The 26,841-nt window shown below is 42.5% G+C and overlaps 1 protein-coding gene across 2 annotated transcripts in view; it reads left to right on the top strand.

Annotated features, from left to right (window-relative positions):
• The window catches only part of LOC147997889 (disks large homolog 5-like), a 69,729-nt gene extending 52,560 nt beyond the window's left edge, over positions 1-17,169 (top strand). Inside the window, exons 1-6 of one of the 2 annotated variants that reach the window (XM_087601482.1) lie at positions 13,198-13,352; positions 14,385-14,544; positions 15,013-15,156; positions 15,790-15,956; positions 16,675-16,780; positions 16,899-17,169. In XM_087601482.1, coding sequence (XP_087457608.1) covers positions 13,226-13,352; positions 14,385-14,544; positions 15,013-15,156; positions 15,790-15,956; positions 16,675-16,739 — 663 coding nt within the window. In that variant the 5' untranslated portion in view covers positions 13,198-13,225 and the 3' untranslated portion in view covers positions 16,740-16,780; positions 16,899-17,169. Of the gene's footprint in view, positions 1-13,197; positions 13,353-14,384; positions 14,545-15,012; positions 15,157-15,789; positions 15,957-16,674; positions 16,781-16,898 lie in introns of those variants that run through there. The other variant, XM_087601483.1, reaches the window with a different exon arrangement.
• The last annotated feature ends 9,672 nt before the right edge of the window (positions 17,170-26,841 follow it).

The following is a 26,841-nucleotide window of genomic DNA, read 5'->3' as shown; positions in this document are numbered from 1 at the left end:
TGAGAATGTCAAACCACCACTGCTGCTAATTTGTAAAACCAAGACTGGTTAACCCCAAATAACTGACCCTGCTCCCAGTTAACTGTGAATATAAAGAAGCCAAAGCCAACAGCTGCACAGCAGAGAGATGGGGGAGGTGAGTTTCTGAGGGCTTTGCTAGAGAGGATCATGAGGAGGGAAGAAGGAGGAAGAAGCTACCAGAGAATAAAGGAAGAACGTGTGTGATGGAGAGGAGAGAGGAAGAGGACAGCAGCCATGGTTAAGGGAGAGGAGAGCCTGGTCCTGAGTGCTGTCCAAGGGGAACAAAGAGCAGCCAAGATTCTACACAGCCTGTAAGAGTTAGCGTTATTGTTTGGAAAGTAGATCTGGTACCATGGAGGGCAGGCAGCTGCACAGCTACTGTGCTGACTAATGCACACTAAAAATAAATTTAACAAAATATGAGTAACCAGTAAGACAGCTCTGTAGAGGATCCTAAAAGGAATACTTTAGTTTGAAGGGAAGGACAAAATACCAGAGAACACAGGGGATAAATTAATAAAACTTGGAAAGTTAATCAAAGAAGACTGTGAAAACCACAAAAATTAACAAAATGACAAAATTTAATACATAGGTTTAAATAATAATTACATATCACTAAACTCAATATCTAGGTTGGTGGGGCATGAATTCTGCCATGATCTGAACTCAGAAAGGTGGGGTTGGGAGAAACATGTCTGGTTAAATAGTCCACCCACATTGTGACAATGTGATTTAATCTAAGGACAAAGAAGTGGAGCATCTCTCATGGCTTTCTTCTAACCCCTTGAAAGGATCACTGGGGTTGGCCTCAGTACTTCATACTTCTTGCTAGGTCAGCGAAACTCAAGGAAGCTTGAGATTGTCATAGCACAGTGTTAGGCTAGATATACTGAGTAGATGATACTAAGTTGTTCAGATGGTGATACCCATTTGCATGTGTTCTTAATGTGGACCTAAGGAAAGAGAGATCAAGGTCCTTAGAATAGAAGGAACATTCCCAATCCTTTTCTACCATTCCAGACTGAAAGGCTGGTAGGGAGAAAGTGGTAAATAATAAAGAATTAATAGATGATGCTTTGAATGAAGGGTTGGTTTTTGTGCTGGTTTTAGACAGGGTCTCACGTATCCATGTTGCCCTCTCCCTGGCTGGCCCGGTTCACTTTGAAGTCAGTGCTTCCATTTCCAATAGACAGTCTTACAAGAGGGGCCTCCGAGGTCTCTGAGGACAGCATTAGCCATTGACAGTTGAGGTGTGCAACCCACAACTATAGTTTTAGCCACTTTGTTCCATGTCTACCAGCTATTTCAGATTGTTGCTGTCTATGCCTGACAATCAAGGACACAGAAAAATAACCTGATAGAGAGCAAGGACATGGTGATCACATCCTTGCCTCTGCTGTATGTTCTGGATGAGGTTTGTTAAAATTCCAACATTGCAAAAAGCTTTATATAGGGCCCATCACATTAAGGGTCACTATGCACTGTTTCATCTAAAATGGCCTAATCAGAACTGACCGACAGACAACACTTCCTGCGAAGTTCCTATGAGAAGCTTAAGTTTTTTGTGTTTTTTCTTCTTCCTTCCTTCCTTTCTTTCTTTCTTTCTTTCTTTCTTTCTTTCTTTCTTTCTTTCTTTCTTTCTTTCTTTATAGGTTTAGAGGAATGTATTTTGGGCCACGGATCTGCCCCTAGTACCTTAGCTATTGATGTGATCAATCAGTGTTAGTGTATGCATTCAATAAAATGTCCATTTTTGACTAAGGTAGATGCTTCTGTGTTTTGTGGGTGGACCCATTGTCAATGTCTAGTGAGTTGGGGCCCTGGGTATGGTCGCATACCCCCAGGACAGGGGGTGCAGAGCAAAGGCAGAAGAAACTACACGCAGTTGCAAGCTTTATCAATCCTTATTAAGCTAAGAATATGCATTACTACAATTTTCATTGTGTCAAGATACCATAAGATCATTATTCCCAGGATACCAGGAACAATGAGGGAAGATTAAACAAAGAAAGATGAATAAAGAAAAGCTTCTTCTCAAAATATTCATATAACAAATCACCTCTCTAATTATAATCAAAATATACTCACCATTACCAAGAGAGCATTAGAACCACTTCCACAGAAACGGGACACAGCAGAACATAATTTAAGGCCAAGTGAGAAAAACATTTTCTTCTCCAGGGCGGCATTCCAGACCCTACTTGAATCTGTCACCAGGCCTTTCTTGACCCTGCCTGGGAGCTGCATCTCTATGTATTAACAATTCCTTCTTTTTTCTTTTGTTTTAAAGTAACACTTTACATAACATAGCTAAAGGTCCTTGTAGGACCTCATGTAAAAATAAAGCAACATAATACAAAATGTACATAAGATTATGGCAAAACTAGCTCCTCCCATGCTATGGAAAATCCTTTGAAGCCAAGCCTTGGGATCTAATCCTGTCAATTGATCAGCCAATAATTTCGCTATTTCCATAGGGGTAGTATCTTCTAGCTGTTTACCAAAAGACATTCGAACATCATATTTCAAGGCATTAATTACTTTTGAAGCACTTCATTACCCTCTAAATAGGCTTGAATTAACTTCCAATCATGTTCTGTGTCATTTTCCATATATTTACTAACACAAAATTGGTAGGATTTCATCATGATAAGCAATATAAGCCCGATAACTGGCATTGGCCGCAGCAGAAGAAACCATGAGTAAAACACACATTGCTAAGAATAAGTGCTCAGCAGTAAAGGACTTTCCTGAAGGGGACAAAATTATTCCTTTCAGTGCTTAATCGCTTCACCTGACCCCACAGGTAATAGGGTTGTCACTGCACAGATCCTTATCCATTGTTGTTTGTGGACACTAAGAGAAGCCAGGGTCTCAGTAATGGAGGACACCTCCTCATCTCCTGAGAACATCCATCAGGAGAAAATGTAGCTGGTTTAACTGGATTCCTTTGAGGGTAGGGAGCAGTTCTTATTATTCTGTGCTTGGATCCATCTCCCGGGTAACCAGAATAGTCTTCCATCCTGTAATGAGACAAAACCCTCTCCCCTATATACAATGATGTCCCTTCCTGCCATTCAGCATCCCGGACAATTTTTATCCATACTGTCTGTTCCATGCCTTCTGGGGGGAAGTTCAACAAAGTGTCTATCGGCTATTGATATAACTTCACCTTGTGGTAAATTAAGAAAATTAATAACGTATAATGCTTGTGCCAATATAGCTCTGGGACTGGTCTGCAAACTCCATTCAGGTTGAATAAGGCCATCTCTTTTCCCCCTTTTTAATTTTATAATTTGTCATTTCAGGGTATGGTGAATTCTTTCAACAAAAGCTTGTCCTTGTGTATTGTGTTCTGTACCAGTAATATGTACAATATGATATCATTGACAAAATTGTTTATATTGATAAGAAATATATGTTGGTCCATTATCAAGTTTAATTTTAGAAGGCGGTCCCATAACAGCAGACGTTTCCAATAGATGCTGTATAACATGAGCAGTGCGTACTCCTGGCAATGGTGTAGCCCACACAAATTTTGAAAAATTATCTATGCTTACATCTATATGTGAAAGGCGACCAAACTCAGAAATATGGGTTATATCGATCTGACACGATGTATTAAGTTGCATCCTTCTGGGATTAATTTGAGATGGAATACATTTTATACGTGAAGACTGACACATAGGACAATTAGCAATAATTTGTTTGGCTTGAGAATAGGGAAGCTTATATTTAATATGTAAATATCCTGTATTGGCATGATTATGACTGTGTTCTTCTAGGATAGCAAATGCCACTAATTGATCTACCATATGATTGCCAAGTGTTAAAGATTCTGGAAATTTTGAATGTGATCTAGTATGTGTAATGAATATTCTAGAGTTTCATAATAACAATAGGCCTTTAATATGTGAGAATAACATTTAATATAGGCTTAGATGTAGAAACAATAGCAGTCTCAATATTCTGTACTACTCCTACAACATAAGCGGACTCAGCTATAATATTTTTACATCATGAGTAAAATCCTGGAATACATTAATTACTGCTAATAATTCATTTTGTTGTACTGACCCAAAAGAAGATTCTTGTCCCCAAAATTAATCTTTGGTCCAATAAGCCATCTTGGTCTTAGAGCCGTCTGTAAACACAGTAAAGGCTGATGGTAATGGATCAACAGAAATTAGTGTATTTATCAATTTTTTTTTGTTTTTTAAAGCAATCCCACAATTTACTATGGGGAGGATGAAATTCAATATTTCCAGTGTAAGAAATCATGGCTAATTGAAAAACCTCAGACATCTGCATTAAATATTCCCCTTTATCTTTGCTTAATGGAAAACAATAGCAGCACAATCATATCCCCACAGAGTAACAGGTCTTTGTATGCCTTGCTGAATGATTAAAGAAATTTGTTCCTCATAATTTGTTAATGTTTGGTTAAAGTTTTATTTAATATAAACCCATTCTAAAGGCAACTCATCCTGAGCGAAAGTGCCTGTAGGATATTCAAGAGTATTTAAACATAATTTAATAACTCTATCTGGATCAATACATGCCAAATATGCATCTTTCCATTTTCAGAAAAGATACCCTTGCATGCTTTCATATAAGCATTAATATCCCCAGCCTCCTTTATAGGTAATAATGCTCTCCTGTACTCTTCATTAGCATTTTCAAAAGCAAGCATTTGCAGCAGTTGTCCTCCAGCTTCCTCTCCTACCATTGTTCTTTCCAATGTTAATTTTAATATACATAAAAACTTAATACATGGTTCATAGAAAGCTACTACCTTTTTCAACCAACCAGTATCATCCTTTATAATAAGTCGGTTGGGCCACACCTTGAATCGATGCTAGCCTAAGTATAGGAAAAGAAAAAGCAGGTGAATTTGTCATCATCATCGTGTGAATCTAATGGTCAACATGCCATCCTCAGGAAACGACTTAGAAAAACCTGCTTCAGGCAGTGGTGCAGAGGGCAAAACTTTTACTTTCGTTTTGTCTTAATGAAGCTCTAGCTTCTTGTTCTATGTTCGTTATTACCCTGTGTGCATTCATGGCCTTGAACACAGTAAAAATTACAGCCCAAAGAGACCAGAAATTGGAATCTTTTTGCCCTGCCTGACAGCCTTTTTCACCTTAACTTTCACTTTGACCCAGATATCAGAATCCCTCGAACCCTCGTCAGGGAACCAAGGAGTGTACTCTTGCTGTCTCTAAACACTTTTCTAAACCAGACTGATAGACATGAATTCCCTGCACTCTTAAAGATGCTTAAGCATAGCAAGATGAAAAGAAGATTTATCTTGTCCCATTTCCTTGTAATAAAATGTACTTACCTTATCTGACTGTCCAGACTTACCTTCAGGGACCCTGTTCCAGTGCCAAAGGTCAACGTCTAGTGTGTTGGGAGCCCTTCGTCCGGTCGCATTCCTTTCTGTGTTTCCCGATGCTCAGTGGCCATGCCACTCCAGCATGCTTTGAAATGAACCAGTCTGCAACCACCACCACCACCACCACCACCACCACCACCACCACCACCACCACCACCAGCACCACCACCAATTTGGTTTTGTAAATAAAGTTTTATTGACATCGCCATCCTCAGCATTTACATCCTGTTCAGTGCTGCTTCTGGCTGCAGCTGCAGGGCTTAGGAGCCACAGAGCCCTTTAGGCTCCCAGAGCTGAGAGCATTGACCTTTTGCCTTGTTTGTGAAAGAGGTGACTGACCCCTGTGCTCGAGGTGGCCTTTCTGTGCCCCTTAACCCATAGCATAGGTCTCTGTGCCATCCTCTCCCTTTGCTATGGTGTGCACTTCCTGGTACATTTCCGTTAGCTCTTGACATTTCCAGAGCATTGGGTCTTGCAAATTGAATTTGCATGGCACCAGGAATAGACCTGATAGCAGGGTGTGGGACACTCCCTATGGGGACCCTGCCCAGGGGCATAAGCTTACTTTTCCAGTCAACTCCCTGAACAGTGAGCCTTTGTGGGACAAGGTACTTCACGACATGACTTGACCTCTCTGCAGTGCACCCAATCCCTGCTTGGCTCAGATGTCCCCCAGAGAGGTTGTGTGAGTGTCCCCAGTAGAGGCAGCACTCTGTGTGGTGGCATTGACATGGCATCCAGGAAAGTCAAAACCAGAGAGACATGTCGAGCAGTTGGAAGCAGATGTCTGTGTCCATGGAGAGAAGGATGGACTAGACACTCCTGCAGGGGGTGAGCTGAGAAGCACTTCCTTGGCTTTTTCACAACCATACATCCTGCATGCCATGCTGTGTACCCATGCTGAGCTGAAGCCCCAGGCTTTGAGTCTCCCACAGCTGCTGTGTCCTGGGTCCAGGGTAGGATTAAGCAGACTTCAGCAGGAGAAAGGTGAAAACCCTGGTTGCGGGGTGGGGATAGCACAGTCATAACACACCTGCGCATGAGGCCCCTGACTTAGAGCCGTATAGCAGCTGTGACAAGCCAGCTCTGGTGACACTCATCTGCAATCTCAGCCCATGGTGGGTAGAGGCAGTAGGATCAGTTGTTTAATTATCCTTGGCTACACGGCAAGTTCGAGGCCAGCCTGGGCAACTTTGTCTATGAAAATAAGACAAAATGAGGTCTTGACTCTGAGCATCACAGTCTGTACCTGGCACAGTTGCCCCACCCAGGTAAGAAACCCCTCTGTCCAGAGGCCATAACTGCAGGAGACCCCTGGCCAAGTGTCTATACAGGGCCCTGTTTGACTGGACTGTGCTGAGGACCAACCACGCTCTCCTCAACAGGAAGGACATGGGAAAGGCTGTTACTGTGAGATTCCGGGCCCTGAGAAGGCCAATAATAAACCCTGTCCTTGGGAAAAGCCATGGAGACTGGGAACCCACGGGATCTCTGCAAACACCAGGGCTGGCAGAGAACTCTGATCCTCTACGGCAGCTGCTCTCAATCTGTGGGTTCTACATCAGAGCTCCTGCACACCAGACATTTACACTACAGTTCCTCACAGTAACAAAGTTACACTCATGAAGTAGCTCTCCAATAAGTTTATGTTGGGATGACAACGACATGAGGAACTGAAATAAAGAGTCACAGTGTTAGGAAGGGTAAGAACCGCCATTCTATAGGAACCCAGGCATCTGCACTCGGTGTCTGGAAGTGTGGTAGGCTAGGCTTCACCCTCAGCAATGCCAGCATGTGGGCACCAAGCCCAGGTTCCACCCCATTGCTTACTGGATATGTGCAGGCCTGGTTCCATCAAGAAGTAATAAAGGGACCCTTGGCAAAAAAACACTGGGTACCAAACAGGTCAGGAAAACACACCCCCTCTGCTGCAACTCCTCTCAGGACGGCTGGTCTTCCCAGGAGGCCCCGGCTATAACCAAACCTTGTCTCACAGTGCTTGCCCATTGGTGTCTTGGCCATACTCAGATTTGAGGACTTTGAACAGAATAGCTTCCAGCAGATTTGCATCAATGAATCCAACAAGTAGTTGCAGTCCTACTTCACCCAGCGCATCTTCAAGCTGAGGCAGGTGAGAGTGGACACCTATTCCCCAGCCCAGCCCAGCCATCACCATGTATGTGAGCTGTGTCCCTCAGTATCAGCAGGATGGGACCTGGGCACCATAGGTTCCCCAGGACCTAAAGCTATGTCCTTGAACTCAGTGCCATGCTCAGCCCTTCCAGCCTCTTTCAACCCTTCTGGAAGCTCAACTGCTCCTGCAGCAAGGCAGCAGTGTGCACATTCTGTCACGTCATTTGTGTGTGTCTACAGGAGGTCAGAGCCTGTCCCCTCTGGTCCTTTCTTTTGCTGTATTTGCCTTTCTGAGGAGGCAGGACCCACAGGTATGGGAGGCAACCACATGCATATTCTGCAGCCATGTCTGATTCCTCTGAGGCTCAGTCCCACTTACACACCTACCCTCCAACCTCCCAACCCCGTGTCACCCCTGGAGCTCTATAGACCTTCCTGCTTTCTGTTTTTATATAATTGGTGACACGGCAGCCCTCAGTGGTGTCATACAGTGTTAGTTTGTCTTTGCACTGCCTGGAGGTCTGACTTAGGAGAATGGCTACCATTCTCATTCCTGTTCAAGGGTCAGAATCTGAATCCTATGTAAGGCTGAATAATACTCCAGCACATGGCTGGACCATGTTGAATTTACACAGTCACCTATGGATTTTATATTTTGGCTTGTAAACACACATGTATAATACTCAAGTCACACCCAAGTGGAGAATTGCTGGAGGCCACCATTGCTTTCTGAACCGTCTGAGAGACCATCCTGTCCACAGTGTATAGGGCACCTTCTCCTCATTGCTCACACAGCATGAGGAGAATAGTGGGGGTTAACCTGGCTTCTCTGTCTCCTACTTTCTGCCACACTAGCCCTAGCATCTTTCTGTATTGCAGCGATAGTTAAGAACGCAGGAGGATTCCAGCTTCCTTGCTCAAATATAGCAAGTTCCTCCTTGCCTGCTTTGAGACTGAGTCTCATGCAGCCCAGGCTGGCTTTGATCTCACCATTAGTTAAGATGGCCATGAACTCCTGGTTCTCATGCCTCAGACGTCTCTGAGTGCTGGGTGACAGGTATGCACCACTCTTAAGTCCTGCCACTGGGACAAGAATGAGCAGAGCCAGCTCTGAAGCACACACTTTGCTGGTGTCAGTGATGACTGACTTATGATCCTGTCTTCCTTGCCCATGGCCCTTCTCCTTGGTGCATGCCATCCTTCCTCCCTGTGACTCATGGGGACACCAAGCCTGAGGATGTCAGGAAGAAGTTTACTTACTTCACTGGGTTGGAGGCTGTTAGGTTCCTGCATCAGTAGGTGAGATTCAAGCTAGAAGGTTTGCGGCATGAGAAACTGGAACAGAACTGGAATGGCAGGAACAATCGTCGCCTGGCTCTGAGAAGACCAGGTGGGCAGAAACTCATCGTTGGGCAGGTAGTGAGCTCAAGACCAGGCTGGGCATTGCTCAGCGCATGTGAACAGGTGTGCTTACATGGACATGTGTTTCCCCCACATGGTCACCACTTATCCAGGCACGGTGAATACTCCAAGGAGCTTTTTATGTTTTAACATTGTGTGTGTTTGTGTGTCCATACATACATATACACACATACATTCGTACATATACACGAATACACATACCTGAAAACACATGCATATACATGACTATACACATTCATGCTCACACACACATATATACACACCTACATGCATACACACACACATACACACATATACACACATACACACATACATGCATACACTCATACACATATACATACACACATACACACACATACAATACATATACACACATACAAATACACCTATACACACATATAGACAGACATATACACACATATACATATACACGTATACACATACATGCATACACACATTCATATCCACACGTACATAAGACATATACATACATACTCACATACATGTAAGCACATGAGTGGAAGCCAGAGGACAGCTTGGCCCTTGGTTCTCTCCTTTTTACCACGTGGGTCCTGGGGATTGAGTCAAGCTCATCACACTTGACAGCAAGCCCCTTTAACTGTAGAGCCCTCTTGTTGGCTGCCAGTCACCTCTTTCCACAAATTCTATCCATGGTGGAATGTTTACAGTTGTTATTCTCATGATTCCTTCAGCAATAGCGCAGACATCATTTACACTGCATTAGGAGTTATAATTCATGTAGATGTCAGGAGAGCTGGAGGCGTGGATCAAGAAGAGAGCCCACTTTCAATGTCATTATGTGGTATTGCCTTAGGCCCTTTTATACACTCCCCTGGCTTTGTCTGAGTATATGTTTGAGGGCTCTCTATGACTGTGCAAAGAAGTAAGAGCTAGGGCTGGGCCACAAAATAGGAAAGTACTTGTTCATCCAAAAACAAAAACAAAAAACAAACAAACAAACAAAAATAGCTCTAGGGTGAAATATTGGTGCTAGTGCTGAACTACACAGCCAGAAGAAGGTATTTTTCTAAGTAAATAACACAATATTGGGGATGACAATATGATCAAATATCCTACAACATAAGTTTGCAATGTTACCTACATTTTATAAATCAAGTCTGACCACTGTTTTGGTTGTTTCCAATCATGTCTGAGTGCATCATCACGGGAATCCCAAGGAAAATCAGAAATGGGTTCTTGAAGCTGTTGCACATGGCCAGTATAGACCTAAATACCACAGAGGAAACCTTGATTCTTATCTCAAGGGATCATTCACCATCCCTCTTGTCACATAACTTATGACAAGACGTCACCTTTCCTAAACTTAGCCTTTTTCCCAAGTGCTACAGAAGGGAAGATCTGGTGTCAAGGGGTCTAGATTCAAACTACAGGAACACTGAATTCATTTAAATAGGTGTAGTTTATTAACGCACACACCAATACAGTTCAACCAGAGCAACAGCTCACAACTGTGTACTGGACATTGCTAGGCCCAGCTCATTGCAAAATCCACATGGGCTCATGCACAAGTGTTGGAAATGTTTCGGTCTATGGGCCCTGACTCAGGCCATTTTACACATAATTGTTCCTATTTTCCTTGAATCTATTGGGTCCTATGTGAAGAATACACTTGGGGAACTTGTTAAGATTAACAAACCTCATAACATACAGAACATAACAGGGTATGTGACCAGCACCACACAGTTCAACGTCAGAGTTTTTTGTTCTTTGTTAGTGTTTTTCTTGGCATCCATGATGTGGAGGCATATTACAGAACAATAGGAAAGAGCTGGCTGCTGTGTAACAAATTCGCTGCTATTAAGGTAGGTACAGGGGCAAGACCTCAGCAGTAGCCCTTAAGATGGGAAGGAGATGATGTGTTTGATAACTGAAAGGAGCTGCCTCAGCTGTGTTTCTCTGCCTGCTCAGTGCCCATTCAACATCACTCTGTCCCTTCAGAGGAACTCAAGGTCTGTCCCCTGCTGCCTGTGAGCCAGGAAGAGGCACAGAAAGGCAAGGTCACAGCACTGGTTTCCAATCCCTCAGTAATGCTGGATTTCCAATAATGTACTTGTATACACAAATACACTGTGGTAAGTTGCAATAGATACTAATCATTTCTCACATAGGGCAGCAGTTGATTGACTACAACTAATTCTATTAAAAAAAAAGAAACCTGGCTCTTGTAGAAATATACAAAGAAATATATAGGATGGTGGAGGATGAATTCTGCCATGGACTGAACTCAGAAAAGAGGGGTTGGGAGAAAGATGCATGGTTAAATAGCCCACCAGGTTCACATTGTGTCAACTTGATTTAATCTAAGGACAAAGAAGTGGAGTATCTCTGATGGCTTTCTTCTAGTCCCTTTAAAGCATCACTGGGGTTTGAACTCAGAACTTCACACTTCTTGATGGGGCAACTACACTCAAGGAAGCTTAAGACTGTCATAGGCACAGTATTATGCTATATATACAGAGTAGATAATACTAAGATGTTCAGATGGTGATGTCCATTTGTATGCACTCTTAATGTGCACCTAAAAAAAGAGAGATCAAGGTCCTTAAAATAGAAAGATCAGTTCCAGTTGTTTTCTACCATTCCAAACAGAACGACTGGTAGGGAGAGAATGGTAAATAATCGAGAATTCGTAGATGATGCTTTGAATGAAGTGTGGATTTCTGTGCTCCTTTAAAACAGGGTCTCAAGTATCACATGTTGCCCTCTACCTGGCTGGCCAGGATCACTTTGAGCTCAGATAAACCTCCTTTCACTTTGTAATTAATAGGCTTAAAAGAGTGGCCTCCAAGGACTGTGCAGACAGCATTAGCCTTTCACAGTTGAGGTGTGTAACCCACAACTATAGTTTTAGCCATGTTTTTCCATGTCTACCAGCTATTTCCGATTGTTGCTGTTATATGCCTGACAATCAAGGATGCAGAAAAATAACCTGATACAGAGTAAGGACATGGTGATCACATGCTGATCACATGGTGCCTCTTCCGTACATTCTGGATGAGGTTTGTTAAAATTCCAATATTGCAAAAAGCTTTATATAGGGCCCATCACAGTAAGGGTCACTATGCACTGGTCCATCTAAAATGGCCTAATCAGAACTGACTCCCATATAACACTTCCTGCAATCCTCATATGAGAAGCTTGAGCTTTTAGTTTCGACTTTTTCTTTTCTCGTTCTTTCTTATTTTTTGCTATATAAGTTGAGACAAAGATAGTTAAGGCCATGAATTTGCCCCCAAAATTTGAACTACAGATGTGATCAATCAGTGTTAGTGGGTGCATTCTATAAAGTATTCATTTTTTACTATGATAGATGCTTTTGTGTTTGGTGGGGTGGCCATTTCCCAGTGTACAGGTGCTGGGACCTTGCTCTATACACTTAATGATGTTTATAGCCTCATTTTAGACGTTTCTGTGCCACCCTCTATATCTCTTGTGTATTTTATTTCTCTGATAAAAGCTCATGGTATATATTACTCAGGCCTGTGAGCAGTGCTCCTTTGGCGACATTGGTGCAAAGAGCAGCACCCCACAAGCAGCATGAGGTTCCCTTCACTGGTGTCTCCAATATTGCATTTTCCTCTGCCAAGTGGTCTCCACACTTTTCCTAGCACCATAAAGACTTCAACTCTTTCTCCTAAGGAATTTTCTGGCAATTGTCGACTGCTAAGCACACGACTTCGTGAGTGTTCCCCTAATACACACGCATGTTGTAACCTACCATGCAGACTATTTCTTGATGTGATATAAAGCACCTGTACATAATGAGACAGGAGAACTTTTGACTGCATATTCAAGCTGGTATGAAATCTCAGGAAGTTTTAATGGCTAACATTGGTGAATGTGGACAATTTGAGTTAGGATGAGACATTTTTTGGGCAAGATTTGAAAGGAAACATTCATTTAGATGCATAGGAATTACTAAGGTTTTTTATAATCAAGCCTTGAGGAAAATTTGGCTTTGGAAGCAGGAGATGCTCAGTGGCTCTGCCCCAGGAAAGTCTCCTGGAAAGGGCACCTCTGCTTATGCTCAGTACAGGGAGAACATTAGCAGGGATGCAAAGTCTGCTCCCTATGACATCTGCTGTCCCTTCTTGGACATTCTATTGTCTCCTAGAGAGTTCTGGCATCCTCTGTGATGTCACCAGTGTTGTAGTGACAACCAGTGCCCTAGTTTCTCTCAGTCTGAGTCTGGCGGTTACAAGCTAAGACATGTTTTCCCATCTTCGCAAGCGTTTTGGGAGGGGGAACGTCGATTCTGGAGAGACTAGAGTGAAGGAGTCTGGCCTTTCGTCTCAAAGTAATGATGGAGAAAGACAGCACTTCTGGGGAATGTGGAGTAAGTTCTGGGCAGTGTATTTTGAGCTTCCTGCCAGGGTGGCTGAAGGCTTAAGCTGACCTTTCTAGCAATGGGCCACAGCAACTGGAGCATCTGAAAAGGAATTGAATATCCACGAATATCACAATTCCTTAAAGTCAGGATTTCAGAACTTTAGTTTCTCCATCCCCACTGGGAGGATATGGTAAGGCCAATGCTATTATACTGTGAACTTCTGGTCTTTACTTTTCAGTTCATTTGTTCTGTTACATTGATATAATAACACCATCAGTAGTCATGGAGGGTCCAAATTTTCTGAGTTTAGACAGGGCAGCAATGTATTTCACTATCATTGCTTCTTTAAATACAGTGGATATCTGACAGTAGTAACAGGGAGAGATTGTGCTCCAGGCAATAACCTTATGTTCTTAGACCTTCTCCGATTTCTTCTAACTGGCAGGGTCATCGTTTGCTTTATATATTAGAGGTTGTATGTTACAAAAATTTTTCTACAATACCAAAACTATTTGGAAAGTGTAGAACAAGATTCAGCCTGTAACCTATTCGCACTTCTGGGGCATTTGGTATTTCACATAGGGACACTGATAAGTCTGTTGAACATATCCTCCCTGGAAATGCGTTTTAAATCCAAAGTTGTTGGCTTAGAGTATCAGGGTCGGACATCTGAGTGTCTCCAATCACTCAAGTTTTGTGGATGGTGAATTTATCATCTGAGTTCTGAAGCCACAGGGGTGAGGGTCCTGAAACCAAGCTGTACCCTGTTCAGCTGATAATAATCCTGGAGAAGCCATCTCCGTGGTACATGTAAGCACGTGATGTCCGGCATAGGGAACACCTGGCTGCTTACGTCTCTTGGTCTCTATAGAGTAGTGGGAGAACTGAGATCCACTGAGGAGGCCTCTTCAGCATAGACCAATCGCCTAGCAATGACACTGGGTTCCTGGCTTGTTCTCCTGTTTAGGCCTCACTGAGGTCTATGAACACTCTATGCATTCTCCCCATGCAGGTTCACTTGTGTTCTTCTACCTACAGACGTTGGGAGAGAAACATCATCCCCTGGCACTGACCTAAGCAAGAATCAGGCCATGAAGGAAAAGGAGAGGCTGATTAAAGAGCTGCAGCTCATTACCGAGGAGAGAAATGACCTGAGAGATCGCCTGAAGTTTCTAACCGAGAGATCCATGAAGAAGAGGTATGAATCGCTCCAAATGCTCCTGTTTCATTCCTGGGTCTGCAAAGTCACCTTCTTCTTATCCTATTAAGGTTTTGGGTTCTAGAAAGCTGTGCCTCCCGAACCACCCTGTGCTAAACCTCACCTCCCATATAGTGGAGATTCAGAACCTGACCCTTCCTGAGGAGTTAGATTGAAAATGGACTCATCTGCTTCCATTTATTGAAAAGCAGAACTTGTGGTCTGAATAAAGAATTCAGGGATAAAGTCAGGGAGAGTGAGTTCCCAGTGTGCATTTGCAAAGCCCTTGACAGCTGGTGGCTTTGCAAGATTGTAATTGCAGTGAGTTTATGGTGAGTCTCTGTACTCGCTAGGCAGGGGATTGAGTGCTGGAAGATCCAGGCAGCAGCCTGGGGTAATATAGGACCCACCCTGAGTTCATATATTCCTAAATGCCGATGTTCATTGTATTCTATCATTTGGGGCCAGGCCACACTTCAGGCCAAATCCATATTATGAAGACCTGGAGAGAATGGAGGAGGCGGTCATATCAATTCTGCACAACTTAGAGATGGAGAACACTGAGGTCCATGAGAACAACCATAAGCTGAAGAAGGAGATGACCTTCTCTAGGTAAGTCCTGGTCAGAAAGGCTATCACTTGTGGAATGGCCATTTCTGACTTTCTTTGTTCTGGATTGGACGGTCTTCAGCTCTGGTTCTATCTCTTGTGCTATTTACCCATCAGTGTGCCAGGGTCATTAGGACTCAGTTTTCAGTTCCACAAAAGACTGTTACTCATCCCAGGATTGTCTAGGCATCTTCAGAAGGCTCTAGAGAGAACAGTACTGATTGAAGTCAGCAGAAGGTTATTAGGCTGACCTGGACCTATGGTGTCACACCAGGTTTTACAAAACTCAGTGCGTGGACCACATGGTTAGCATGACCTTCTCTTGGTTCTACTGACCTCCTTTGAGGGTCTTGGCCCACTACTAATTGATGTTGGCCCCATGCATTGGGCTTTCATGGATAGTTGTAGATCCATGTTCTTTCTCAGAGGTGTGGACACTAATTGGTGTCAGGCCAAGCAAACAATTTATTCTTCCCCGAATTAACTCTTTATGGTTTGTGCAGCAGCCTTATATGTATCAAGATGCATTTTATTAAGTCTTCCTGGGTATCTGGGACCTGGTAGAGTTAGTGGGACTTGGGAGTAGGAATGGGAGAAAGGGGCAGCATGATCTTACTATGCAGACTGTATTTCCAGAAACCTGCTCAGCCAGCTCCTGATGGAGAACACATGTAGGAAGAAGTTGTTCCCACTGAAGCAGGAGAGCAAGGAGGTACATCTTGATTGTGCACTGAACCAGAAATATTTGGTTGACTTCAACAAGAAAGATAAAGACCATCAACGGCCAGAACCAGCATTATCAGGTAGGGACGAGCATTTGTGTTAGATTAACAATATCTGATAAAATTTGCCAATTTGATACATCTTTGCTTCTCTTACCACCTTTCTAATTTACACTCACAACCAGCCAACCACCTCATGTAGTGGAATTGTTCATTGCTCTGCCTATGCACAAGTATTCTGGGAAGTTAACCACTTTTCAGAAACTGAATTATTGTGCAAGCATATTTTGCTGCTCTTTTTGAAGCTGCAGTCTAGAAATGGTGACAGATGAATAACATACCTCATTATTGCATATCCATGTGATACATTGGATCCTATGTAGAGTTTTGAACAATTTCTTGGTTCTTTGACAAATGACACTCTGTGGTCATGTGACCTCTTGTGTAGGAAGCACCTTTGGGATAAGAACCAAGTGCAAATGTCAAATTAGTACTTGTCATTGGCTTTATCCTTGTTGACATATGGACATCTCCTTTCTTCCTGCAACCCGATGAGGTCTCTTGCCTTTGCCCTGTTCTTGGTTTGCACTGGTATAAGTCTGGTCCCATATTGGCAGCCCACATTACTGTGAGGCTCTCTGGAGATTTTGCCCTGCCCACAGAGTTAGCAAAAATGATATCACTTAAACTGTCCATGTCGACTGTCCAATAGAACTGAGGTGGTAGAAGGCAGCATTCTGACAGCTGGCTTGCATTTCCCCACCAAATCAGTGTCTGAAAAACTCCCTTCCTCTCCCAGGTCTCAGAAAGTGCAAGAGAGCTGGAATTGGACACACCCCAGTAAGAGAGCTTCCTGAAGAATAAGTTGCTTTCTCAGGAGTCCCTGATGACAAATATCCTGAATGGTAACAACATTTTTTGGATGAGTATTCTTCCTCAGAGTTAATTTGTCATTTCTTAGAGACCCTAAGTTTATATACCACTAAGCCAGCCTGACTGATTGAGGTCTTACTTTCTTCTCAGAAAACAGCACTTGAGAGACAACTTGGGGGACCGCCTTTCATTATGTGTGCTAGAGGAGAAACAGCAATATGTCTGTGCTTCTAAATGTTCGTTAAGAATATGCTTTTAGAAATATTTTTGTTATGATTTTAATTGAAGTTTTCTTTTTGTTGTTTCATATTTATATGTTCTTGTTACTATTTTTACTTTCAAATATTTTTAAATATTTTTATTCATTTTAATCCTGTTTTGTTGTAAAAATGTATTTGTTATGAATAAAAATTGAATTCTATCTCTTGACTCTTAAGACCATCATTCTTACTCAAGGGTTCTGTCCCTTCCTGTGGACCTAGAACTGACAGCTACAGATGGATCTCTGCATGTTCCATGGATCCTGGGCTAATAAGTGAATTCAAAGTCACCAAGGGGTACCCAGTGTGATAGTGTCTTTTGTGTGGAGAATGTGGCTGTGTCTCGGACACACAATTTGTGATATAATCACTGACACACTTTACCCAATTATTAGGGTCCATGTGGTTCTTCTGAGAGAGCAGCAGATGCTCTACCCTGTGAGTCATCACCACAGCTCCTGCAGGTGGCTTTTGTTATTCCACATGATGTGCTGTATTAGGTGGACAGGATCACCTCCAATTAAATAGAGAGATCTCAGGAGATGTGTATTCACAGGTAACTTACTGAGCCGCGCGTGCTCAATGTGTTAGCTTGCCAGGCATCCCTACAGGGCTCTGGTGTTCCCACTGCTCAGTGTGGGTCAGGATCATCCTCCAGCATCACTTAGTGTCCCTATTAGAGCAGAACTTTCACCTAATATCAATGATGACCATATGTATTATACACATCTGATAAAATACAGAATAGAAACTAGCTTCTTGTAGGCCAAATTGGCATAATCAGTTTTTTGATTGCTAGCAAGAAAATTATTTTAATCTAAGCAGTTTAGGAAGGAACCTCCAGAGCATCCATAGTAAATGTACCCTGCAGCTGTGAACACAGGTTTCTCTTGGAGAGCAGGCCTGTGCAATCCCAGAACCTAGGTGGGACAGTTCACGCTACCCTTTTTCCATGGCCAATCTGGGATCGTATTGAGAATGTATTTTTTCCAGGTGACTGATTTCCAATTTGTCGAATTGATCTAACCTGCTGAGAGTGGAGGTGACTCAGAGAGTTAAAGTACAGAAGGACCAATCCAGAATGTCCACAAAAGCTTGCTGTCACCCCAGGGCTTTTAAAAGCTTAGCAGCTAGAGAAGCAATGTAGTCTTTGCTTATTCTCAAGCTTAGGTATAGTCATTCATTATAAGCTGACCATGACACAAAAAGTGTCATCTGTGTCACAATAGAAACTAGTTGTAACTAGATTTACACCACACTATCACATCACTACCGCATTTGAGGTTCTCAGTTACTATCTAAGACCCTGGAAGAGGCCTGGGTCTTGCTACACAAACTCATGATTTATGTCTTCATGACACTGTGTGCTTTGTTCTGTTAATGCTACCATTGGCATACAATACCTTGGATACTTTGTGCTGACATCTGTCACATGAGACAATAGTTCATGTCATCCTAACCTGAATAAACTGTCCTTAGAGTACAGTGTTGTAGGAGGGGCCTTCTTTTCCTATGAGATAGCAAAACATTTCCAGCCTTCAGTCAAGTCTGTCAGCCATTGTCAGTGCCTGTCTTGAGATGTCCACCTTTTCAGCTGAGAGTCTTCATCCAGGCTGCTCTATAATTCTGTAGAAGATTAATAGGTTCCAGCCCTAGGATTTAATTCAGTTTGACTGCACTTGCCAAACATGCTCAAAGCCCTATGTTTCACCCTAGCCCTCTGTGCTTTAGAGAAAGAAAATAAAGAACCACATTGCACTTGAAGTTTCTCCTCCAACAAAAGGAGAGCCTGCACAGGGCCTTTAAGTAACTCTAAGCCCCAGCTTCCCCACAACTCCCTCCATCAATTCCATTATTGGTGTGTTTTCATTACTACTCACTTTCTTCTTTGTGTGCAAAGAATGTGCACCATGTCAGTAAAGTGTGTGTGTGTGTGTGTGTGTGTGTGTGTGTGTGTGTGTGTGTGTGTACTCCCTAGTGAAAACTGTCCAGGTGCATGCAGACTCATGCTACTACTGTCCCATAGCACCTTGCGGGGAACACTGAATTGGTGGGCTACTTTATGACAGCCTAAACCAGGCTATGCATGGTTTTCAGTAAGATTTTGATGTCATCACCACTACAGAGAGCAGAAACAGCTCAGCAGTTACATGTTGCTGTTAACAAGATGAGGCCAAACCTCATCCCATAGAATGTCAGGTACGACTTAATGGCAGGAAATTAACTCAGGGCTCAAATCAAATCATTCAATTACAAATAAAATGAAAAATACAAAGAGTCAAGAGAACCAAGTCCTGTGTGTTGGGTTTTTTGTTTGTTTTATTTTTTTTGTTTCTTTTTTTGTATTTTTGTTCAGAAGATCCACCAGAGAGGCAACCCCTTCCTCAAACAAACTGCACACCAGAGACAATACCTAAATTGACACAACTAGAAATGAATGGGGGAATCTAACATGAGGCAATGAACAAATTCAACAACCATTAGGTCTTACCTCAGAGGCCTTTACTCCAGAAAACTGAAAATCTATTTGATATTGGTATTTTCTAGACAGATAACAATTACCAACATAAACACAGATCTGGGAAGGTACATGGATAATTCTCAGAAGAAAATAGGTACTGTCAGTATAGTTTGCCCCTCCCAAAATTAAAAAGCAAAATTTCTGGGCCATATGGCTTTAACGCAGAATGCTATCAGACTTTTAATGAAGACCTAATAACAATAGTGCTTCAATTATTCCACTATATTGGACGAGATGGAACATTGTTAGGCTCCTTCTCTGAGGCCGTAATCAACCTGGTGTCTAAACCACACAAGGAGCTCCCTACAGAGAGTGTAAGCCAGCCAGGGGGCCAGGGTGAGTGCTCATGGTGGGAGGGACTAGCAGAGGTGCTGTGGCCTTGGTGTGCACAGGCTTAGGGCTGGGGCAGGGTGCGTGGTGAGTGTCTGTAGCCACTTGAGCTGGGTCCCAGTGGGTGCCCAGGGAGGTCACAGGCCAGTTGTGCATCTTCTACCTGTCTGCGGGGCTTCTGGCCCAGCCAAGCAGAGCCTTCATCCTGGACATCCACAAGGACAATGAAATCAGGAAATGGGGGGATCCCCTAAGCATCTCTGGCTTCTTTCGCCCTGCACTTGCAGTTGCAGCCAGAGGAAAAGCAGCTGTGAGTTCCCCAACTCTTCCCAACCACTCAGGTCTCCATGCCTTCCCACTCCAGAGAGGAGGAGGGCAGGGCGAGCTCTGCTGCTGCCTGTTCCATGGACCCAAAGCCTATCTTTTGGCTGGAGGTCACAGCTTGCCCCTGACCCTGCCCCTGACCATGAACTTACCCCTCCCCCGTCTCCTGACCCTGCCTCTGCCCTAGGCACCTAGGGGAAGTGAGGAGAGCCTAAGGGACAGATTCCAGGCCAGGACCCCCAGACGCTTGTGTCTCCCTTTTCCTAGAAGTGTTATCCTCAATTCTCCAGACTGGGTTTCATTTGCAGGGAACTGGCAGGTGGAGGGCTTTGCTGAGCCTGGGATAGTGGTGGGACTTATGATTGAGGGAAGTCTTTCAGGGAGATGGAGGCCTTTCTCAAACTCTCTGAAATCAGGTACCCTCCCTGGTTTGAGAGCCCTGGGAAAGTTGGGAAGCCACTTTTCCCTGTCCTGTGTGACTTTCCCTGCAGGGTGGGCTCTCCTGCAGGAGATACTTTCACATGCTTCTTTAAAAGCACCTGTTCCTCAGATCTAGCTCAGCTGCGAAAACAGGCTTCTTCAACTCAGGGTGAGACCTGCCCCTCCCAGCTCAGAGCTACAACTCCATAGGATCCTCCAGTCACAATGCTGGGTGGGTACCAAGGAGGAGTTAGAGCAAAGTGCCCCTTCTGAGAGGTGACTTTGGAGAAGAACAGACCAGAGAGAACAGGGGGCATCCCAGGGGCGAAAAGAGGCCTGAATGATTTTAAATTGGAGAAAACCCCATATCCACCATCTGACAACGTTAGGGTTTGTGCATGTGTGGACTTCAGAACCTTAAGGTCAGATTTTCTGATAACAGCTGCTAGGTGAAGCTGAAGTCTGCTGTGGGTGGGATTGTCCCAGGCAGGGAGGGGATCTGACTCTGCAGGCCTGGCCAGCTTCTTCATTCTCCTGAAACTAAGTGTTGGTCAGCTGTAAATCTGAAGTGAGAGTTGGTTTTTGTCAACTCAAATGGATAACATTTCAAGTATCACACATTATGTGAGACACACATTTACCCACAGGGGATTTGAACTTACTTCTATAGAAGTGACTGGGAGCCAACAGAGGGAAAACATTCTTGCCTTTAGCATTCTGTCTGTATTAGAGACTACGGGGACTGGCTTCCTGGACAGACATGGCCAAGCAGACACACTGTATAATGGGGAAAACTGAGGTAAGAAATGTCCTGGGGACAGTGATTTCAGATTGTGCCTTTAGCCAGGAATCTCTGTTGCCATTAAGGCAAGTGGCCTTGGGCCTCCTAACTTGTCACTACGTCAGGGTGTCTCTGCTCTTACACCTGCAACAGGACCTTCTTAGATGAAGGCCTCACTTTAAAAAAATAAATAAATAAAAGTGTATATAATGCAATGTTTCTCAAACTCTGGGCCACGACCACTCACAAAGATTGTATATCAGATACCTTGCATATTATGACTTATAAGAGTAGCAATATTAGTTATGAAGTAGTACTGAAATAATTTTATGGTGGGAGTCATCACAGCATGAAGCGCTGTATTACAGGTGTGCAGCAGTAGAAGTGTTGAGAACCACTGCCATAGAATCTGACAGATGGGAGCAGACCAGAAAATATTCCTCCATTCACATAATAATTAAAACCCTAAATGCACAGATCAAAGAAAGAATATTAAAAGGGGTAAGGTATAAATATGCAGTAACAAATGAATTCAGACCTATCTGAATTACACCAGACTTCTCAACAGAGACTCCAAAAGCCAGGAAATCCTGGACAGATGTAATGCAGACCCAGGATCCTATACCCAGCATAATTCTCAATCATCATGAATGGAGAAACCAAGATATTTCATGACAAATCCAAATTTAAACAATATTTTTCTCTAAGACACCATAACAGATGATAATAGGAGGAAAACTCAAAGACAATGAGCTAAACTATACCCCCAAAAAGCAAGAAATTAATCACCTCGAAATAATTTCAAAAAGAAAAAAAGACAAGCACACAAACATAATTTCACCCACAATCAGAAAAAGAAGGGAAAGCAGCAATCATTGGTCTTTAATATTTAACTAGTCTGTCTGTCACCAATCCCCCAGCTCCTAGGGACCACTTTTGCCAGCCAAAGTGTATACAAGGATGGGTCTATGGTTCTAGGTCACTGTGTAGAAGAGGATTGATTGACTTCCCTGGCATTAATGCAGTGGTAGGCCCTTGGCTCTTGTGAAACCTGTTGCCCACCAAATAGGGATCCTAGAGGTGTGAGGTGGGAATGGATATGTGTGGTCGGGGAGCGCTGTCACATAGGCAAAGCTGAGCAGAAATGGGAAGTACGGTTTGATGAGGGGATACTGGAAAGGGGGCCACAGTTGAAATATAAGTAAATAAAATAACAAATTAATAAAATAGCCAAAAATAAAATAAATAGTAAAAAGGTAAAAGAAAAATTAAACCAAAACAAAACAAAAGAATCCCCTGTAGTGTATTGGCCTAATTCTTGTATTTTAATTCTAATTTGGAGAACTCACTACTGGCTAACCCCCCAAAACTGACCCTGCTCCCGGTTAACTGTGATTATAAAGAAGCCAACAGCCAACAGCTGCACAGCAGAGATGGGGGAGGTGAGCTTTGAGGGCTTTGCTAGAGAGGATCATGAGGAGGGAAGAAGGAGGAAGAAGCTGCCAGAGAATAAAGGAAGAACATGTGTGATGGAGAGGAGAGAGGAAGAGGACAGCAGCCATGGTTAAGGGAGAGGAGAGCCTGGTCCTGAGGGCTGTCCAAGGGGAACAAAGAGCAGCCAAGATGCTACAGTCAGTAAGAGTTGAGTGCTATTGTTTGGAAAGTAGATCTGATACCATGGAGGGCAGGCAGCTGCCCAGCTACTGTGCTGACTAATGCATACTAAAAATAAATTTAACAAAATATGTATAACCAGTAAGGCAGCTCTGTAGAGAATCCTAAAAGGAATACTTTAGTTTGAAGGGAAGGATAAAATACCACAGAACACAGGAGATAAATTAATAAAACTAGGAAAGTTAATCAAAGAAGACTGTGAAAACCACAAAAATTAACAAAATTACAAAATTTAATACATAGGTTTAAATAATAATTACATATCACTAAACTCAATATCTAGGGTGGTGTGGCATGAATTCTGCCATGGTGTGAACTCAGAAAGGTGGGGTTGGGAGAAAGATGTCTGGTTAAATAGTCCACCCACATTGTGTCAATGTGATTTAATCTAAGGACAAAGAAGTGGAGCATCTCTCATGGCTTTCTTCTAACCCCTTGAAAGGATCCCTGGGGTGTGACCTCAGTACTTCATACTTCTTGCTAGGTCAGCGAAACTCAAGGAAGCTTGAGATTGTCATAGCACAGTGTTAGGCTAGATATACTGAGTAGATGATACTAAGTTGTTCAGATGGTGATACCCGTTTGCATGCATTCTTAATGTGCACCTAAGGAAAGAGAGATCAAGGTCATTAGAATTGAAAATCATTCCCAGTTCTTTTCTACCATTCCAGACCGAAAGACTGGTAGGGAGAAAGTGGTAAATAATAAAGAATTAATAGATGATGCTTTGAATGAAGGGTTGGTTTTTATGCTGGTTTAAGAGAGGGTCTCAAGTATCCCATGTTGCCCTCTCCCTGGCTGGCCAGGTTCACCTTGAGCTCAGATAAACCTGCTTCCACTTTCCAATAGATAGGCTTATAAGAGGAGCCTCCGAGGACTCTGAGGACAGCATTAGCCATTGTTGAGGTGTGTAACCCACAACTATAATTTTAGTCAATTTTTTCCATGTCTACCAGCTATTTCAGATTGTTGCTGTTCTATGCCGGACAATCATGGACACAGAAAAATAACCTGATAGAGAGGAAGGACATGGTGATCACATCCTTTCCTGTTCTCTGTGTTCTGTATGAGTTTCATTAAAATTCCTATATTGCAGAAAGCTTTCTATAGGACCCAACATATTAAGTGTCACTATGCACTGTTCTATCTAAAATGGCCCAATCAGAACTGATCACCAGACAACACTTCCTGTGAAGTTCCTATGAGAAGCTAAAGTTTTTTGTGTTTTTTCTTTTTCTTTTCTCTTTCTTTCTTCGTTTCTTCCTTTCTTCCTTCCTTTCTTTCTTTCTCTCGCTTTATAAGTTTAGAGGAATGTACTTTGGGCCACAGTTTTGCCCATAATATCTTAGCTATGGAAATGATCAATCAGTATTAGTGTATGCATTCAATAAAATGTACATTTTTGACTAAGGTAGATGCTTCTGTGTTTTGTGGGGTGACCCATTGTCAATGTGTAGTGAGTTGGGGCCCTGGGTATGGTCGCATACCCCCAGGACACAGGGGGTGCAGAGCAAAGGCATAAGAAACTGCACGCAGTTGCAAGCTTTATTAATCCTTATAAAGCTAGGAATATGAATAACTACTATTTTCATCTTGCCAAGATACCATAAGATCATTATTCCCAGGATAACAGGAACAACTGAGGGAAGATTAAACAAAGAAATACGAATAAACAAAAGCTTCTTCTCAAAATATTCATATAACAAATCACCTCTCTTATTATAATCAAAATATACTCACCATTACCAAGACAGCGTTAAAACCACTTGCACAGAAACAGGACACAGCAGAACATAGCTTAAGTCCAAGTGAGAGAAACATTTTCTTCTCTAGGGCGGCATTCCAGCCCCTACTTGCACCTGTCTCCAGGCCTTTCTTGACCCTGCCTGGGAGCTGCATCTCTATGTCTTAACAATTCCTTCTTTTTTCTTTTGTTTTAAAAGAAACACTTTCCATAACATAGCCAAATGTCCTTGTAGGGGTTTAATCATGTAAAAATAAAGCAACATAATACATAATGTACATAAGATTATGGCAAAACTAGCTCCTCCCAAGCTATGGAAAATCCTTTGAAGCCAAGCCTTGGGATCTAATCCTGTCAATTGATCAGCCAATAATTTAGCTATTTCCATAGGGGTAGTATCTTCTAGCTGTTTACCAAAAGACATTCGCACATCATATTTCAAGGCATTACTTACTTTTGTAGCACTTTCATTACCTTCTATATAGGCTTGAATTCACTTCCAATCATGTTCTGTATCATTATCCATATATTTATTGACACAAAAGTAGTGGAATTTCAATCATATCTTAAATCCTCATATTTTTCAATAGATAACATCATTCGACCCAGCCATTCTACTGTTTGTTTTGAAGCATCTACTTGATGTGGAAGTCTAGTATCAATTTTAGTTTGCTCTATCCATAACTCATGTGAATCTTTAAGCCAGTCTTCAACAAAACGCTTTGTCTCAATAAGTGTTTTTAATGCTATGCTGGAAATCGCTGCCAAAGTAGCAACAGAAATAAGGCTTAAAATAGTCGCTACAATGACTCCAAGAATTCTTTTACTTCTCTTCAGCAGATTATTAAAAAAAAAAAAACAATAATCACATGATTAAGAGGCTCTTGAGACCAATGACGTCCCAAATTAACAGGCATCCATAGATATATTTTTGTTGCATATATTAATAGAATTTTGTTTCATGTTAAACTGAACAGATGAATTAATACATGAATACAAATGACAGTTAATATAAGGAAATCCATTATTAAAATTAAATCTACCTATTAAAAACAAATATGGCATAGGAATACAAGTAGTAACCTTTTCTTTCTTAAACATCATAAAATTATACTGAGAGGCAGATTGAGCAGTCCCAGAAAAGCTTTCATTAGCAAGCACAACTTCTTTTAATGCAGTGGCAGTCTTCCACAAATGAACTTGAAACGCAGTAGGATCTTCCACAGAGGCCAGTCGGTTATCACCAATGCCTCCATCTCCACATTCCATCAGCAAGCATCCATTCAGGCGTTCATTCTCCTCTCAGTTCATCCTGGTAACATTTGACAAATCACAAGTGGTAACATTCCATTCTGAACATGTATTAATAATTGGCCATAAGGACCCCAATTTATTCATTTATCTTGAATAATTTTTCGAAATATGCCAGGGCAGTATTTCCAATTGCATGGGAGATATTTTAAGCCTACATAAGTAAACCAAGCACAAATAGGATATACTGGCTCGCTAACAAATGTAATGTTATTCCAATTTTGGTTATAGACCAAGCTGTCAATCCTGGAGCCTGTAACAATTATTCCTGGTAATCGCCAATTTTAATAACCCATTTGTAGGCCTGGTCTCTTTCCTAAACACAAAGGCATCTTTAATCCAGCATAAGGAAAATTATACAAAGCTCCATCACGTCTATTCAAAAGGTCAAATTATTCCAAAGAGATGATAAAATGCTTGGGGTGGTGTATAAAACCACATCTGTTTCCCCGCCAAGTAGCAGGTTCAAATAAAGGTGGACAAGGAATATAAGCCTGAAAACTCGCATTGGCCGCAACAGAAGAAACCGTGAGTAAAGCACACACTGCTAAGAATACGTGCTCAGCAGTAAAGGACTTCCTGTAGGAGACAACATAGTTTTCCTTTCAGTACTTAATTGCCTCACCTAGGTAATGGGGTTGTCACTGCATCGATCCTTCTCCGTTGTCGTAGGTCGACACTAAGAGAAGCCAGGGCCTCAGTAATGGAGGACACCTCCTTCATCTCCG

The sequence above is a fragment of the Rattus norvegicus genome, unplaced genomic scaffold (genome assembly GCF_021556685.1).
Source record: "Rattus norvegicus strain SHRSP/BbbUtx unplaced genomic scaffold, alternate assembly SHRSP_T2T haplotype2-0000026, whole genome shotgun sequence".
Lineage (NCBI taxonomy): Eukaryota > Metazoa > Chordata > Mammalia > Rodentia > Muridae > Rattus > Rattus norvegicus.
This window is presented reverse-complemented; position numbering and strand designations above follow the sequence as displayed.